This window comes from Carya illinoinensis, chromosome 5, assembly GCF_018687715.1.
Source record: "Carya illinoinensis cultivar Pawnee chromosome 5, C.illinoinensisPawnee_v1, whole genome shotgun sequence".
Taxonomy (NCBI): Eukaryota; Viridiplantae; Streptophyta; class Magnoliopsida; order Fagales; family Juglandaceae; genus Carya; species Carya illinoinensis.
Window position 1 is genome coordinate 47,452,521 of NC_056756.1, and position 17,722 is coordinate 47,470,242.

General features: G+C 36.8%; 1 protein-coding gene across 1 annotated transcript; it reads right to left on the minus strand.

Annotated features, from left to right (window-relative positions):
- Nucleotides 1-445: 445 nt before the first annotated feature.
- Nucleotides 446-2,553, minus strand: LOC122311465 (rust resistance kinase Lr10-like). The gene is made up of 3 exons (XM_043126021.1): nucleotides 2,059-2,553; nucleotides 1,674-1,703; nucleotides 446-1,578 (listed from the first exon to the last, which is right to left on the minus strand). The coding sequence occupies exons 1-3, from the start codon at nucleotides 2,090-2,092 to the stop codon at nucleotides 461-463; spliced, it is 1,182 nt and encodes a 393-aa protein (XP_042981955.1). The 5' UTR covers nucleotides 2,093-2,553; the 3' UTR covers nucleotides 446-460.
- Nucleotides 2,554-17,722: the final 15,169 nt, after the last annotated feature.

Below are 17,722 nucleotides of genomic sequence, written 5' to 3' on the forward strand. Positions count from 1 at the left end.
TTAAATTTTTAAAAACTAATATACACTGGTTCGATTTTTAAAAAAGGTCCAAAATTAGACCAAATTGGACTGGTTACATCATATATTTGAATCATAATTTAAAATCTATTCTCATTAGGTTAATACTAATATCATAAGGTGAATCCATAACTTAGTATATAACAAACAACTAATTCAGAGCATTGAGTCACTGCCCTTAATGACTAATGGGTCATGTATAATATGTTGCGACATACTATACCATACAAAATGGGAATCTTGACTAAAGAACGTGTCTACCATGATGGTACTTGTCAATACTGATTAGCCCCTTCCAAACTACTAGATTTTATCTGAAAGAAATATGATCATATCAAGTTCATAGAAAAGAAACAACCTTGAATTCCTTTACGATTGCAAAATCAAAAGCAATAATGCTCAACTACAACAAGATTTCAAAACAAAATCTAAACAATTATACTTAATCTGATTCGAGGATAACCTCCAAATCTTGACCTAAACGCGTGGTAGGTTTCCGTGCTTGAACTTTTGTAGGGCCTGAGGAGGCAAAAGGATTAGGAGGCATGATTAATTTATCTTCTTCTCCTTCCAACATTTGAACTACAAGTTTCATGGAAGGGCGATCCATTGGGTGCCATTGTATGCACCATAGTCCGACAATTGCAAGTTTCTCTACAATTTTAGTATATCCATCATCTTCGATAAAGACTTTTAACTCTTCTTTTTGTTCTAAAAGATTATAAATCCATTCTGGAAAGTAGACCTTGCTAGTGCTTTCCACTGTGACATCAACATTTCTCTTCCCTCCAACAATTTTAAGTAGCAACATTCCAAAACTATAAACATCTGCTTTATAAGACACATTCCCAAAGTTTCTAGAGAACACTTTAGGTGCACTATACCCCATGGTCCCTCTGCCCGTAGTCATAGATACTACAATTTGATCCTTGGAACATAATTTTGCAAGACCAAAATCAGAAATTTTTGGATTAAAGTTATCGTCAAGCAAAACATTGTGGGGTTTGATGTCAAAATGGAGGATTTGGTGGTCACATCCTTGGTGAAGATATTCAATTCCTTTTGCAACGCCGATGGCAATATCTTGCAACTTGTCCCATCCAAGAAAACGGTTCTTGACATTTGCTGAAAATATGAACTTCTCTAGTGAGTAATTTGATAAAAACTCATAAACTAGTGCTCGCCTAAATCCATCAGCACAAAAGCCAACAAGGCGAACCACATGAACATGGTGAATTCTACCCATTATTCCCACTTCATTGATGAATTCTTCACCATTTTCCTTGGAACTGTTGTTCAGGATCTTCACGGCAACATGAATTTGATTGGAAAGTTTTCCTTTGAATACTGTACCGTATGCTCCTTGGCCCAACTTCTCTGCAAACTGATTTGTAATCTTTTTAATATTAGCATACGAGTATCTCGTCGGCTGGAAATTTCTATAATCCTCCAGGAACTTTTCAATCTTTGCCCGATATTCTTTTTCTACCATATCATTAATATAGAGACGTTGGAGAGCAAAGACCACCAGTAGTACAAGAAATGAACCTAAGACGGCACCTGCATATTGAAGAATCGTGAGTGATCAAGAAGTCCTATATCTCATGATTTTGCCCGATGATGAAAGTGTCATGATATAAACGAGGGACACTTACCAGTGGTGACTAGTTTTGTTGATGACGTACCTGCGAAATGTTTTAACATATCAGATTCTCATCATGGTTGTGAAATTAAAAAACAGAGAGATTATTTATTATTCACAACCGGCATCGATTTTTATTTATTATTATTTTCTAATTTTAGTTTTTTTCCAAATTTCAGGAATAACGTTCATGATAAACACTTCAATATATGCGTGTGCGTGTGCGTGTGTGTATATGTATATATATTTAATTTCATTTTTCTTTGCTGCAAAATTAAATTTTTGATAATTAATGCAGAAAATTCGCGGCTGCAGATGAGCATTGGTAAACTAGGCATTAATAAAAGCGTGAATAAATTGAGTACAAAGTTGTAAATTACATAGAATAGGATATATACCTTTCGCTTCATCTGGTGTTCTGGACCAATTCATTTAAATAGTTTCGCTGGATACCAAATAAGGTGGAATCGATCCAAGGTTATAAATCCTTTTACAAGGGGGTAAGGGAAAGCGGGTGATGGAATCTTCATAAGCCAAGGTATGAACTTGGTGGTTAGGGCCACTAAGACAAGAGATCCAAGTGTATTTATCTTCTTCTGTTTTTTTACAGGAACAACCGAAAAAGGCATAGTCAGCTAAAGCGTTATCTGCTGCGAACTGGAAAGGCGAGGAAGGTAAATTGAGATGCGGAATATCTCTTAGAAAGCAATGGTGTGGATGATACAATTGGATTCTCCGAGATTTGTAGTCAATGTTTTCGACAAACAGTTCTACTGAATCCGGTAGGTGGAGCACCGTTTGGTTTTTATCAGTGCAGGACAGAAGAAACCCAGAAAAGCCACAGTGGTCTGGGTGTCGGTCTTGAAGTCGGAAAGGAGATCGGATGGCTGGGCCGTGGCTTGCACACTGTAATGAATCAGCACACTCATTTCAGCCTTGTACGTGGGCGGGTAACATGAAAATTACCACAAACAAGAAGAAGTAGGAGATGATAATCATTGCCATTTCTTGTAAGCAAATATTTTGTATCTGTTTTATGGAAGGAAGGTTTCTCAGCCTCTCAAAGGAAAACAGATATATTTGTACTGTCAATTATTTGGTTTTAAAAGATATTTTAAAACAAGCAGAAAGAAGACTCACATTTTTATGACTCAGTCAATTATTTGGTTCTCATTATGTGACGCATGTGCTTTTTATTTATTTATCAAAAGGTGGACAGGGCGTCCGTATATTGATGATTAACCTTACTTACAAAGAAGAAGCCATTACAAAAGACCCACTTAAGAGAACAGCAAAACACTATCTTTGCCACAACAAAACAGAGCCTATCGAATACGTAGGTAAGGAAGATTCAACTTGTTCGTACGGATAAGGCCTCGAAACTTTGACGGCAGTGGCGAGGTGTTGTGCCATACCTGATTGTGTCCTTGAGCTCCAAACTTTGCTAGAAAATCAGCAGGGAAATTTCCTTCCTTGAAGACGTGCTGGATCAAATGCCCTCCTTCTCGCATAAGGCTGCAGCTCTCCTTCCAGAAATCTTCAAGGTACCACACTCCACACTTATCCTTGCTGAACCACTGGACCACCATCAGAGAATCAGTTTCAACTATTACTCCCCCTATCCGTCTCTCTCGACACATTCTTAGCCCTTGGAGGATGGCTTTGATTTCTGCTGCTGAGCTGCTGCCGATGCCCAGGTTTGCTGAAAAAGCAAACATTAAATTTCCCTTCTCATCACATAGAAGACCCCCTGCACCTGAAATCCCTGGGTTATTCAAGCTGCACCCATCTGTGTTTAACTTGAATTCTCCCTGTCTCGATTTTATCCATCTAACCACCTGAACCTGTCTCATCTTCACCGGGAGGATTTTGATGTTCATTGCACTTAGTATTTCTTTATCTCCGTTGGCAAGTTTTCAGAAGGAAGATGTTTCCTTCAATAGTCTCATCAGCCATAGACGAACCACAAACCAAACCTCTTCCATCGATTCCACATAACCCTCCATACGTGATCTGCACCTTCTTGTCCAAAGTTTCCACGTTATAATGGTGGGGAGGATTCCCATGATAACCCCCATCTGAGAGCTCCTGGACGCTCGCCTAAACCATAGATTCAAATTTTCCTTCCATGTGATATACTCCCGAAACGGAAGACCAAATGAGTTAGCATATTTCCTCCATATTTTCTGGGCAAATTTTCCAGAGTATAAGACGTGATTAACATCCTCATAGCCTCCTTCAGCACAGCACGAGCATTTCGATACCACTGGGATCCCGATTCTCCTAAGTCTGTCATCCACACTTAGGCTGTTATGCCACGCTTTCCAAACCATAATCGACATTTTTTGGGGGAGGGTCTCATGCCACACCCACGCCACCCATGGAGTTTCAGATGATCTCACACGTATACATTCCCAGGCACTCCGAGTTATGAACTGACCATCTATTACAAGAGTCCACACTAGCAGATCCTTCCCCTGCCGAGGTTTTCCTAGTTCTTCGATTATTTCCTCTGTTTTTTGCACTCCCACCAGCCTCTCCAGGAGCTGTATATCCCACTCATTGCCAAGTTTACAGTCATGAAGTTTTAAACCTGGGAGTTCCGTAAGTTGAAGGGAGTCTACTAGAGGGCCAGTTCCAGTCCACGCATCAAACCAAAAAGAAATTTGACCATCTCGCACTTTCCACCTTGCCCTTTCCAGAACATGTGGAATTTGTTTCATTATCATCTTCCAGAATCTTGTTCCTTTTGTTTTGTCTAGAAGGGAGAGGTGGATGCCCTTCACGTATTTGCCCCTGAAGAATTGAGCCCATAAAGAGTTTTCCGTGATGATCTTCCATGCAAACTTCATGTGTAGTGAATTTTGGACCTCTTCAAGGTCTCGCACGCCAAGTCCTCCTTCTTTTGTTGGCTTGCAAATTTTATTCCAAGCACACTATTTTCTTTTTGGACTACCATCAGATTCTCCCCAAAAAAAATTGCTAAGGATTCGGTTGATGCTGTTTAGAACTGACTTCGGGACCTGAACCACTGAAAGGAGATAAATTGGTAAACTCAACAGCACATGTTTTAGAAGGATAAGTTTTCCACCCGCTGACAACAATCTGGTCTTCCAGCCACTTACCTTGTTTCGAATTTTATTAACAAGATCCTCCATATGACTAAAGGCGACTCTTCCTTCCACAATGTTCACCCCTAAATACTTCATCGGAAACCATCCCTCCCCAAAACCAGTAAGATGCAGAATGCTCCTTCTTCGGGTTTGCCTTATGTGTTTCGAAAATATTATTGCCGATTTTTTTCTACTCACTTGCTGGCCCGACCATTTTTCATACAGCTCAATAAGTTTAAATAACTCCTTAATAGACCGTTTAGATCCATTTGTAAATATCACAATATCATCTGCGTATAGTAAGTGAGAAATTAAAGGCGTACCTCTAGGTTGAGAGTAGCCTCCTATTAACCCACTCTCAAATTTTTCCTTTAGCATTCTTGTGAAGACTTCTTCCATAAGAATAAATAAATAAGGCGAGAGAGGATCCCCCTGTCGTAGTCCCCTTTCTCCCTTGAAAAAACCCCTTACGGTTCCGTTTAGTAGAATGGAGTACCACGGCGTCGTGATGCAATTTTCAATCAGCTCTCCTACCTTCTCATCGAACCCGAAAGCACCCAAAACATGCCTCAGAAATTTCCAATTAACTCGGTCATACGCTTTGGACATATCTACTTTCAATAAAACATTTCCACCATTCGACTTTTTGTGTATAGATCGAGCCATTTCTTGAGTTAGGCTAATACTTTCGAAAATGCTTCTGTTGGGGACGAAAGCTCCTTGTTCTTGAGAGATTAACCTCGGTAATAAACATGTTAGCCGGCCAACAATAATCTTAGAACATACTTTGTAAATCACGGAACACAGACTAATTGGCCTAAATTTATCAAAACCTGTTGGCTGCTGTACCTTGGGGATAAGAGCCACATACGATGTCGTGTAGTACCTTGGGAGTTGTTTACCTTCAAAAAATTCTGCAATAGCTTCCTCTACATCCCCCCTGACAATGGCCCAGCAAGCTTTGAAAAAACCCGACCCAAAACCATCTGGACCCGGGCTGCTCTCCACTGGAATGCTATTGATTGCCTGCCAAATTTCTTCCATCGACGGTCTCTTGTAAATATTTTTATTCTCTTCTTCTGTGATGACCTGATCAATGAAGGAGCTCAGATCCGGCGGCTCCCCTTCAGCTTTATGACTTAGAAATTCTTGAAAATATTGGACTGCACCCTCGTGTATAGCTTCAGGGGTGTTAAGCGAAGTGCCATCTGGTTTATTCATTTTAGTAACTTGGTTCTGTTGCCTTCTCTTCAAAACTGCATGGAAAAATCTGGTATTATTATCACCCTCGCGTAACCATTTAATTCCAGCTCTTTGAGCAGTCAACCGGGAGCTAATGCGGAACTATGTTGCAGGTGATTTTGGGAAGGTATATTTGGCTGATGGTGAGGCTTTGAACGTAGTGGAGATGGGAGACATTGACATTGCACTCCCTGGCAAGAACAAATGGACCTTGCAAAAGGTCAGGCACATTCCTGAGTTGAAGAAGAACCTCATTTCTGTTGGGCAGCTCAATGAGTGTGGTCATTCAGTGGTGTTCTCAGATAGCACCTGGAAGGTCACAAAAGGGGCATTGGTACTAGCTCGGGGTAAGAAAACTGGTACACTGTATATGACTACTGGTTTAATTGACACTATTGCTACTACCGTTGCAGAGAGCACAACAGATTTGTGGCATTGCAGGCTTGGCCATATGAGTCAGAAGGGCATGACGGAACTTCTGTCTAGAGGCAAGCTACCAGAACTGAAGACAGTTGATCTCAGTATGTGTGAGAGTTGTGTGATGGGGAAACAAAAGAAGGTCAGCTTCTTGAAAAGTGGCAGGACGCCTAAGACAGGAAGACTTGATCTTGTGCACACAGATGTGTGGGGTCCTTCCCCAGTGGCATCTCTTGGAGGTTCTCGCTATTATGTTACGTTTATTGATGACCATAGTAGGAAGGTATGGGTTTATTTTTTGAAGCATAAATCTGAAGTATTTAATGTTTTCAAAATTTGGAAAGCCATGGTTGAGACAGAGACAGGCTTGAAACTGAAGTGTTTGAGGTCTGATAATGGTGGTGAGTATGTTGATGGCGGGTTCAAGGAGTATTGTGCAACTCTGGGTATCAGAATGGAGAAGACCATTCCTGGGACACCACAGCAAAATGGAGTTGCTGAGCGTATGAATAGGATAATTAATGAGCGTGCTAGAAGCATGAGGTTGCACGCCGGACTACCACCCACTTTCTGGGCAGATGCAGTCAGCACTGCCGTTTATTTGATAAACAGAGGGCCATCAGTTCCACTGGATTGTGGATTGCCTGAGGAGGTTTGGAGCGGGAAAGAGGTTAAGTTTTCTCACCTTAAAACTTTTGGTTGTCTTTCTTATGTGCTTATTGATTCTGATGCTCGTAGTAAGCTTGAGGCTAAGTCAAAAAAATGCTATTTCGTTGGCTATGGAGACGAGGCATTTGGCTATCGTTTCTGGGATAATCAGGGTCGGAAAATCATAAGGAGTAGGAATGTGATTTTCAATGAGAAAATGATGTACAAGGATAAGTCTAGTACAGCTTCTGTAGTAGCTCCTCAGGAGTCCGAGTTTGTAAGATTGGATGACCTACCAGAGGTCACAGTGCAGTGTAGAGATGTGAGTGACGGGGAGAGTGGGTCCAGTGCACCCATTCCTATTATTCCGCAGGCAGTTTCAAAACCGTCCACTCCTACAGTTGCAGTTTGCAGGTCAGTTAGGACTATACGTCCTCCACAGCGTTTCTCACCTACTTTGAGTTACATTCTGTTGACAGATGGTGGAGAACCGCAGAGCTACGAAGAAACCTTGCAAGATGAAAATTCTAGCAAGTGGGAGTTGGCCATGAAAGATGAGATGGATTCCCTGTTAGGGAATCAGACATGGGAGTTGACAGAACTTCCATCAGGGAAGAAGGCATTACACAACAAGTGGGTGTACCGGGTGAAAACTGAGCATGACGGCAGTAAGAGGTACAAGGCTAGACTTGTTGTAAAAAGTTTTCAGCAGAAGCAGGGTATTGATTATTCTGAGATTTTTTCTCCTGTGGTGAAGATCACAACCATCAGGATGGTGCTGGCTATGGTTGCTACTGAAGATTTATTTCTTGAGCAATTAGATGTGAAGACAGCTTTTCTTCATGGAGACCTTGAAGAAGACATCTACATGCACCAGCCTGAGGGGTTTGTGGTACAGGGAAAGGAAGGTTCAGTTTGCAGACTGAAGAAGAGCTTGTATGGCCTGAAGCAAGCTCCTAGACAGTGGTACAAGAAATTTGACAACTTCATGCACAGTGTAGGGTATATTAGATGTCAGGCAGATCACTGTTGCTATGCCAAGCATTTTGACAATTCTTACATTATTTTGCTATTGTATGTGGATGACATGCTTATTGCAGTGGCTAGTATTGATGAGATCAATAATCTGAAGAAGCAGATGTCAGAGCACTTTGTAATGAATGATTTGGGAGCTGCAAAGTAAATCCTTGACATGAGAATTGTCAGAGACAGAGTCAGAGGTTGAGACTCTCACAGGCTGAGTATGTGAAAAAGGTACTCAGCAGGTTCAATATGGACAAGGCCAAACCAGTTGGCACACCCTTGGGAAGTCACTTCAGACTCAGCAAGAATCAGTCACCAGAGTCAGAGGAGGAACAAGATTACATGAGTAAGGTTCCTTATGCCTCAGCTATTGGTTCACTTATGTATGCTATGGTTTGCACAAGACCGGATATTGTCCATGCAGTGGGAGTTGTGAGTAGATACATGAGTAACCCAGGAAAGCAACATTGGGAAGCAGTGAAGTGGATTTTGAGGTACCTAAAGAGTTCCTCAAAAACCTGTTTGTGTTTCTCTAGAGAGAGCTTGGAGGTGCAGGGCTATATTGATGCTGATTTAGCTGGAGATATTGACAGCAGAAAGAGTACCACGGGCTTTGTTTATACACTTGGTGGTACTGCAGTGTCATGGGGTTCTAATCTACATAAAACAGTTTCTTTGTCTACAACAGAAGCTGAGTATATAGCAGTGTCAGAGGCTGCAAAGGAGATGGTATGGTTACAAGGCTTCTTGGAAGAATTGGGTAAGAAGAATCAGAAAGGCACTCTCTACAGTGATAGTCAGAGTGCCATATTCCTTACCAAGAATCCAGCATTCCATTCCAGGACCAAGCACATCCAGATCAGGTATCACTTCATACGGTCATTGTTAGATGACGGACAGTTGTTACTTGAGAAGATTTGTGGAAGCAAGAACCCTGCTGATATGTTGACAAAGGGTGTTACGCTTGAGAAACTGAAGTTGTGCGCAACTTCAGTTGGTCTTCTAGCATGAAGACAGGAGTAGTGAGTTGCAGAGGTGGAGGATATCATGGTTAAGGAAGACGGCAATACAGCGAGTGTACCGGTCTCCAAGTGGGAGAATTGTTAAGTACTGTGGAGTCTGGTCCACACCGCTCGAGCGGAGGCATTGGTCGCTCGAGCGAAATTAGGCAGAGTCGAACGCTCGATGTTAGCTCGACAGTGAGTTCGAGTAGGAGGTTTTCGCTCGAGCGAAGGCATTGGCCGCTCGAGCGAAGTCAGGCAGAGTTGAACGCTCGATGTCAACTCGACAGTGAGCTCGAGCAGGATCGGAAGGGAAGTTCGCTCGACACGCGCTCGACACGCCGCTCGAGCGAACATGCATTTTTAGGGTTTCCGCCGTTTAAACTATATATATGATGTTTTACTTCATATGGCCGGTTACTGTTGACACGAAAACACTGTGGATGAACAGTGTTGAGATCCATCTTGTAGTGTGATATTCCTCAATAATAAAATCCTCTGCAGCTCCCGTGGACGTAGGCAATTTGCCGAACCACGTACATCTTGTGTCGTGTGTGATTGCGTGTGTGATTGTTTTTCTCGTTCGTTATTATTTTTCAATTCATTGTCATCGTTTTGCACAACAATTCAAATTTTCTTCTGCAAAGCAGGACGTTGGGTCAACAAACGTATCAGATATGATTTAAATGGGTTGTATGATAAAGGTGAGGTTTCTATGATATAAGTGTTAGAATTATTTACACAGTAGTCTTCGATCGCAAACTTGATATTTCAATCTGGTTTATATGGTTGGAAACTTGTTTATTCTATTTTCTTAGTAATTCATTCATGATCAAGTTAAGTCACTTTCTTGGTTATTGACCTTGGTAATTAACATCCTAATACCACTAATGATCATTATTATCGACCTCGGTAAGAAGCTATATATGATCTCTGCCTTTCATCTTCTTCGTTTTCTATTAGTTCCCCTTTTAGAAGATAAACACACAAGAATATTAATGAAATTTTACAAAAATAATAGTTACCTAACTTACTTAATTAGTAGAATTTTGAAAGTAGCACAACGTACAACATATTCTTTTTAACCAATGGAAATTTGGATCGAAGGATTCAACATGTTAGTGCAATGCATGTTATTGATTTTTGCGTTTAAGCATCAAAGCGTACTCTTATATATGAACTACTTCTCAATAAATACATTTTTATTCACATGATGGAGGCATTGATCCTTCTAAACCAAGAGAAGATGCATGATGATATCATTCTAGGAGTAGTAGCTTGTGGTATTGAATATCTAGGAGGCTGTGAAATTCATCATACGTACCTTTTGTTTTGATGAAATTTACCAGGAAAAATAACAACTACTTTGCTTAAGTACTAGAACTTTTAACAATTATTAGGTACGTTTCCTTACAATCTATTTAATTTGATGATGCTTTTTCATAGGACTATACCATGAAGCAAAAATTATAATGAGGACTCCATTTGTACTTGCATTCTTAATATATAAATGGCGCAGGAGACATTTATCGGCATTTGACATTATTGAAGAATTTTTACAAAATAACAATAATCTCATTCCAATAAGGTATTCGTACTCAGAAATTAGGAAATGACTAAAAATTTTAAGGATAAACTAGGTGAAGGCGGTTATGGCACTGTTTTTAAGGGAACACTTTGAAGTGGCCGACTTGTAGCTATAAAGATGTTAGGTAAGTCCAAAGCTAACGGACAAGAATTTATCAATGAAGTTGCAACAATTGGAAGGATTCATTATATTAATGTAGTGCAACTAATTGGCTTTTATGCTGAGGGATCAAAATGTGCTCTTATTTATGAGTTCATGTCCAATGGATCTCTCAATAAATACATTTTTTCACAAGAATGAATTATTCTTCTAAGCTACGAGAAAATGAATGATATTGCTTTGGGAGTAGCTCATGGTGTTGAGTATTTGCATCGAGGATGTCAAATGCAGATTTTGCATTTTGATATCAAGCCTCACAATATTCTTCTTGACGAAGACTTTACTCCTAAGGTTTTTGACTTTGGTCTAGCAAAATTGTATCACATGGATGACAATACCATTTCTTTAATTGTTGTAAGGGAGACGCTAGGAGACATGGCCCTTGAGTTGTACTACAAAAATATTGGAAGCATTTCGTATAAAGATGAAACCTAACGATCGTCCTTCAATGAATAAAGTTGTAGAAATGCTTGAAGGAGGTATTGAAAGTTTACAAAAACCTCCCAAGCCTTTTCTATCGTCACTGGAGAGAGAACCAGAAGATATTGAAGACAATTCAAATCAAACTTTTCCATCAATTCAATCAAGTCAATATACTTAATCGTCGATCCGAAGTAATTGATATATTGATTGTTGGTTTTACATGGGGAAGCTAGTACCCCTAACCAAGGAGGAAATTTTGTAATATTGAATAGCTAAAAATGCTTCATATTATTATGTAAGAAATTTGTGTTCCATTTTCTGTTATTGCTTTCCTTATTCCCATTATCTTTTACTTAGAAACTTTGTTTGCTCATACTTTAGTAACAGATTTGACAAGGTACAGTTTTATTATTCAATTTTTTAACTTAATCATGATCTTTACTTGCTTCTTGAATTTTGCATAAATTACTCATTGTAAAGCACTCCTGAAAGGTCAAGAGGCCCTTGCATTGGTTCCTAGGTCTTATCTTGTTTGGATTCCCCAAAAGAAAACCGTGAGGATAACACTTTAAAGTCCTCCATAACCTTATAAGAAAACAGCACCCAAGATTTTGAAACTTTCAAAACAATAAAAAAACAAAAAGAAAAAGGAAAAACAAAGTTTTACTTTATACAATCTCCTCTGCATAATTATCAAAAAAAGAAAAAGAATAAGCCATTTTTGTGATAGCTACATGCCCTATTAACTCTCGAAATCCTTCTCGGCCACTATGACTGATGAATATTTCATGATGAGCAAATAATTTCATTCTTTTCGGCTATCTTAATTATATTTTATGATGAGCAAATAAATCATTTTTATAACTATCAATTTCTATAAGATTAGAGAGCTCTTTGCACTCATTCAGTAAAAGTTGAACATACTAAAATCTTGTCATTTCCTTTTCTAAAATATTTTTGTGCAAAGATGTTTTTTTTGAGGTTTTATTTTGGACAAGTTGGAGAAATTAGTTATGACCATGGCCGTACTCTAGTAATTGATGATGGATCATCACTAGCCTAAACCCATATAAGTATGACTCATGGTGTAAGAGACTAAGCCCACCCCCAAAAGAGTGGAAAAACCTCAAAGCTTGATGGTTCTCTCTCTCTCTCTCTCTCTCTCTCTAAGCCCACCCCACAAAACATGGACTTCACTACTCTTTATCGAAGAAAATTGATGGGCTTAGTCACATAACACTTCCCTAACAAGATTACTAAAGTTATTGGACGGTGACCAATTAGTACTAATGTTAATTCTTTCAATTATTTAAATGTACTTGATTAATTTTTGTTGGATTAAACCTAAATTTGATATATATATATATATATATATGCCAAGCTTAATTTTTAAATAAATTTATATATGTATATGATATTGAGCAAAGAATAATAATTTGAAGAAGGGAACACTTACATATACAATGTAGCTGTCACTCAACTTGGGATTGATTCTAGAGTGATTTGTGCTTTATGAGAGGACCTTTATTATCTTACTTTTTTTCTCTCCTTGATAGATCAGATCATGATGAAGATAACTCACAACTCAAATTAACAACCTGCATCCAAGTGATAAGGCTAAGATTGAAGGAAACAAGCAAGGTGATAAGCCTTCAAACTAACCCTATATAATCTTGGTAAACATGTAGAGTTAGAGATGGAGTCAATTAATATTACTAGTGTGTGATCATTTATAAATAAATGCGGACTCCCTGTAAGAATCAGAGAGGAAATCATTCTTTACAAAACAATACATACTTATAGTTAAGAACTTATTTACCTGTTTTCAATTTTAAAATTTTTTTAAGTAGAAAATAAACTCGATTTCACAAAATTTCTAAGAAGATTGTTAATGTCAACAGCAAAGAAAGAAAACAAACGTTATCCATTTAAAAGACCGAACATATTATATATTTTAACAGGCATGGTACCAGCCTCACTGATTGATCGATTGCCATGTTCTAGAACACTCACTGGCATAGGCATATTTATGTGTGTATATATTGTATGGTAACAAGTTTAATTTCATAGCAAATTCAAATTATTATTTCCTTTTTTTTATCAATTTGTTATAGTTTATTCTCAAACACATGAAAAGAAATCACGATATGATCATTTGATCTTGAACAAGGAAAATTATTAAGTAGCCACATAATATGGTTAGGTGATACTCCCAACTTATTATATGACGTTCCATAACATTAAAACTGCTTGTACAAACATTAATTTCTTATGACATGCATATTTTAAGATACATTCAGAGTACCACGTGTCCATATTTTAAAACTATATAATAATTACTTGTAAAATAGAGCACGTTTAATAGAAGTGGCGCATGATGAACTAAGTATTGGTTTATTCTTTTCCATGCTAAAAACAGGCAACTAAAATTAGGCGACATAATCACAAACGAAGATCACGAAGACTATGAGAACAAACCTACTACAAATTTTATGTTCATTTGACAATATTAAATGAATAATTTAATAGATATTTTCATTGAAAAAATTAATTGAATTTAGCTATTACTAAATGAATTTTCTTAACCAACAACGAGTAAAAGAGATCCTGAAAAATGATCTCCTAAAAAGAAATGAAGAAAATTCTTTTGTGTTGGTTTGTTAACCGCAACACCCTCCTCGTAATCATCTCCTTGGGTATTACAAGAACCCAGAAACAGAGCTCACCATTTTGTTCTCTCTCTTTCCATTTTCTTTTGGGTTTGGCTAGTATATCTTATTTATTTCCAATTTGAATTTTGCTATTTATCATATTCACACACTACAATTATTTTTATTATTTTTAATTTTTTTTAGTCATCCTAAGATAATTAAATTCTTATGTTCATCATCTATACACCATGCATTTGATAAGAAAAAAAGTTTAAAAAAAAATTATGTGTAATGCACATGGTGTGATCAGAATGATTAGAATTTTACAATTCCAAAAATAGCAAAAGAAAAAAAAAAAAAAAAAAAAAAAAAAAAAAAAAAAAAAAGGTTTTATGGTGGTGCGTTTTTCTTTTTTGATGGGCTCCTTTCTCCATTGGGTCCGCTTTTACTTTGTGTACTCTGCGTGCTATGGGCTTTCAATTCAAAAACTAGTCAATCAGTCGATGGATGACTTTTGTAATATCATTCATCCTCATTATAAATATGATGCCTGGCCGAGCTGCAATTTGGTTTTCTAAACTTTAGCATGCAATAAAAATGGAGAATCGGAATGGGCATAATTATTTTACGACTCTATAATACAATATTGATTCTTTTAAAATCAACACAAAAATTAAAGAAATTTAAAATGTATATTTTTGGATAATAATATACTTATAACACTACAAGAAAAACGAGTTTTTGTAATCAATTTATTGCAACGAAAAAACTATTTGCAACCAATTAACCCATTTTTCTTGTAGTGTAATTATTTTACAATCAATCAATGCCATATACCATTCCATTAAAATTGAAATTTAATTTTTCAATATTACCCACCACTTAATATAGAGTAAATTTTCAATATTACCCGCCACTTAATATAGAGTTGTAAATCAACTATTTTGTAATATTTTATCATGTACTTGTTTCCTATCTATATATTGGTTCTATCCCTACTTGCATTCAAATCTTGGAACTTCTAAATTTATGAATATATATTTTTAATTAATGTATCAACATTTCATATTCCTTATCCTCCTATGCCTATAAAATGGTGTATTGAGGATTATTTGTACAACATACAAGAAATTTAAAGTGAATGATATTGAGTTCACGAAAAGCTAAGTCTATATTACAATATTTCTATTCTCTTAATTTTACAAAATTCATATCATTTTGAAAAACAAAACAAAGAGAAGACTTTCGTAAAATATAAAAGTTCAGGATCTATTTCATAATTATGTAAAATAAAAATTGCAGTATTCATTTTTTTCCTCTTCCCACATCATATTTTTGGTAGTGCAAATGTATAAGTCTTGATATTTGGAAGGAAGATAGTTGGTCAACACAAGATTTTAAAGGCTTTGATATAGGAATTATAGTTTTCTGTTAACACAAACAAATAAATTTTAAAGTTTAGTTCTAATTCTAGTTTTGGTTACTTTTAATTACATTATTTAATAGTTCAAACTCTACTGAAATATAGGAAAATATAAATTTCAAATTATAAAGTCTATCGTCTTCACGATCAAACTCTTCTTCTTCCTTTTTGACCTTTACTCCATCAACCACTTTTGTTGGAATATAAGGTCCATTTACAATACATTTTCAAATTTCTCGACCTTGAGCCTGAAAGAATATTCTCATTCTAACTTTCCAGAATGAGTAATTATCTCCACAAAAGAGTGGAGGCCGACTGCTAGATTGACCTTCACCAAATGAAGCTGAAATGTTAGCCATAAGATCTTAACTCAAAAGATAGTTAATCTTATAATAGAGCCTTGGCTCTGATACCAATTGTTGCCCAGATGACTAACACAAGAGGGGGGGTGAATTGAGTTGTATTAAAAAGGAACAATTATAAATTAAATATATAATATAAAATATAAACAAAATATGAAATAACAATAAATATAAAGAGTAAGGGTAAGAGAGAAGCAAACTCAGTATGTTAACGAGGTTCGGCCCCACTGCCTACGTCCTCGCCTCAAGCTACCCCTTGAGGATTCCCAAATTCACTATTCAACCTCCTTCAGGTGGAGATAGAAACCTATTACACCTTTGAACAACACCGCTACAAAGGATCCGTGTAGAACACCCTCTACACTTGCAATCACCTTACAAGTGGTGATTCAACTATTCCCCGTATAGAATACTTTCTACACGTATAAGGGTTATACACACCCTTTTTCTGATACAAAAGCTGATAGTGGGTAGGTTATCAGAAAACACTCCTCAATGAGTGAAATAAGAACAATACAGCACAAGTTATATCTCTCAAAATAAATAAGGATTAAGGCTCAATGCTTAAAGAAGAGAGAATGAAAGCTTTGAATGAATATTGTATGCTCTGGATGTTGTAAATGTGAAGCTCTCAAATGATCTATTTATAGGCATATGAGACTTCATATTCAAATTTAAAAAGATTCACATGTCAAAGACATCATTCACTTTTTCAAAAAATTCAAATAAAAGGTTCTTCTTTTTCAATTGTCAAAGACAACATCATTCACTTTTTCAAAAAAATAAACCTAATCTTTTACTTTTGGCATATGACAAAATGAGCACACTTTCCTTTTCAAAAAATTCAAACCTAATCTTTTACTTTTTGTATATGACAAAAGGAGCACACTTTACTTTTCAAATTTTTCAAACAAAATCATCTACCTTTTGTATAAGTCTAAAAAAGCATCAATCACTTTTGAAAATATTCAAATAAAACATGCACATGTGAAAGATGACAATCAATCATCTTTAATATTTTCAAAGTTCAACCCTTTAATCAAGGCATACACATGTAAAAAAATGACAATCAATCATCTTTCAAAATTTTCAAATTTAATTTTCAAAAATATTCATGCACATGTGGAAAATGTATTTTAATGCTTTATGATAAAATATTAATTTTGAGCATTAATCCTAATTTCGAATTTTAAGAGATTTACAACATTACTCTATGACTTTAATGTGAACTTGTTTCCTTCTTGCTCATGCTTAGTTCTTTGATGTGCTTGACTCCATTGTGTGGACAACTTGATCTTGAAACTCCTTTATTCTTTGAATTCATTTGTTATCATCAAAATCCATGTGTAAATTTATAATCACATAAAACTTGAAACCTTGGGTTCAACAATCTCCCCCTTTTTGATGATGACAAATACTTTATAGAACTTGAAACCTGTATTAATACTTAAGCTCCCCCTGAGAATGTGCGTTAGTTTCTCAAGCAAAAGTATAAATATAATTACAAGCATATATAACAAGTTTAGCAATTCAAACAATATTAATGTTCTAGTCTAACACTTCTCCCCCTTTTGGCATCATTAAAAAGGATCCGCAACAAGTAAATGGACTGAAGGAAAACGGTGCGTTAGTAGATACTGTAGATAGTTGAAAAAATAAAATTGGATCCGTCCGTGACCCGACAAGTGTGGCTGGAGATTTGAAAAAATCGCCTGATGTTGTTGACAAACGAGATTGAAGGCTCCGAGTTTCTAAAAAAATGTCATTTTCACCGATCGGGAGAAAAAAAATCACATTGCTCTTTGACTTGGATGAAAGCTCGTCTGGTTCTTTATGCTATCTCTATAAAATCAGTCTTAAAGTTCATCCAATCCGCATCAAGTTTTCTTCTCATCTCTATAACTCATCTGCATTCCTCCAACATTCTCGTTTTAAGCCTTCTATTCTTTTCTCAATGGCTCATTCTTCTAACATTTCTCTAGATCCATCCATGAGGCATTCTGCACCTCAAC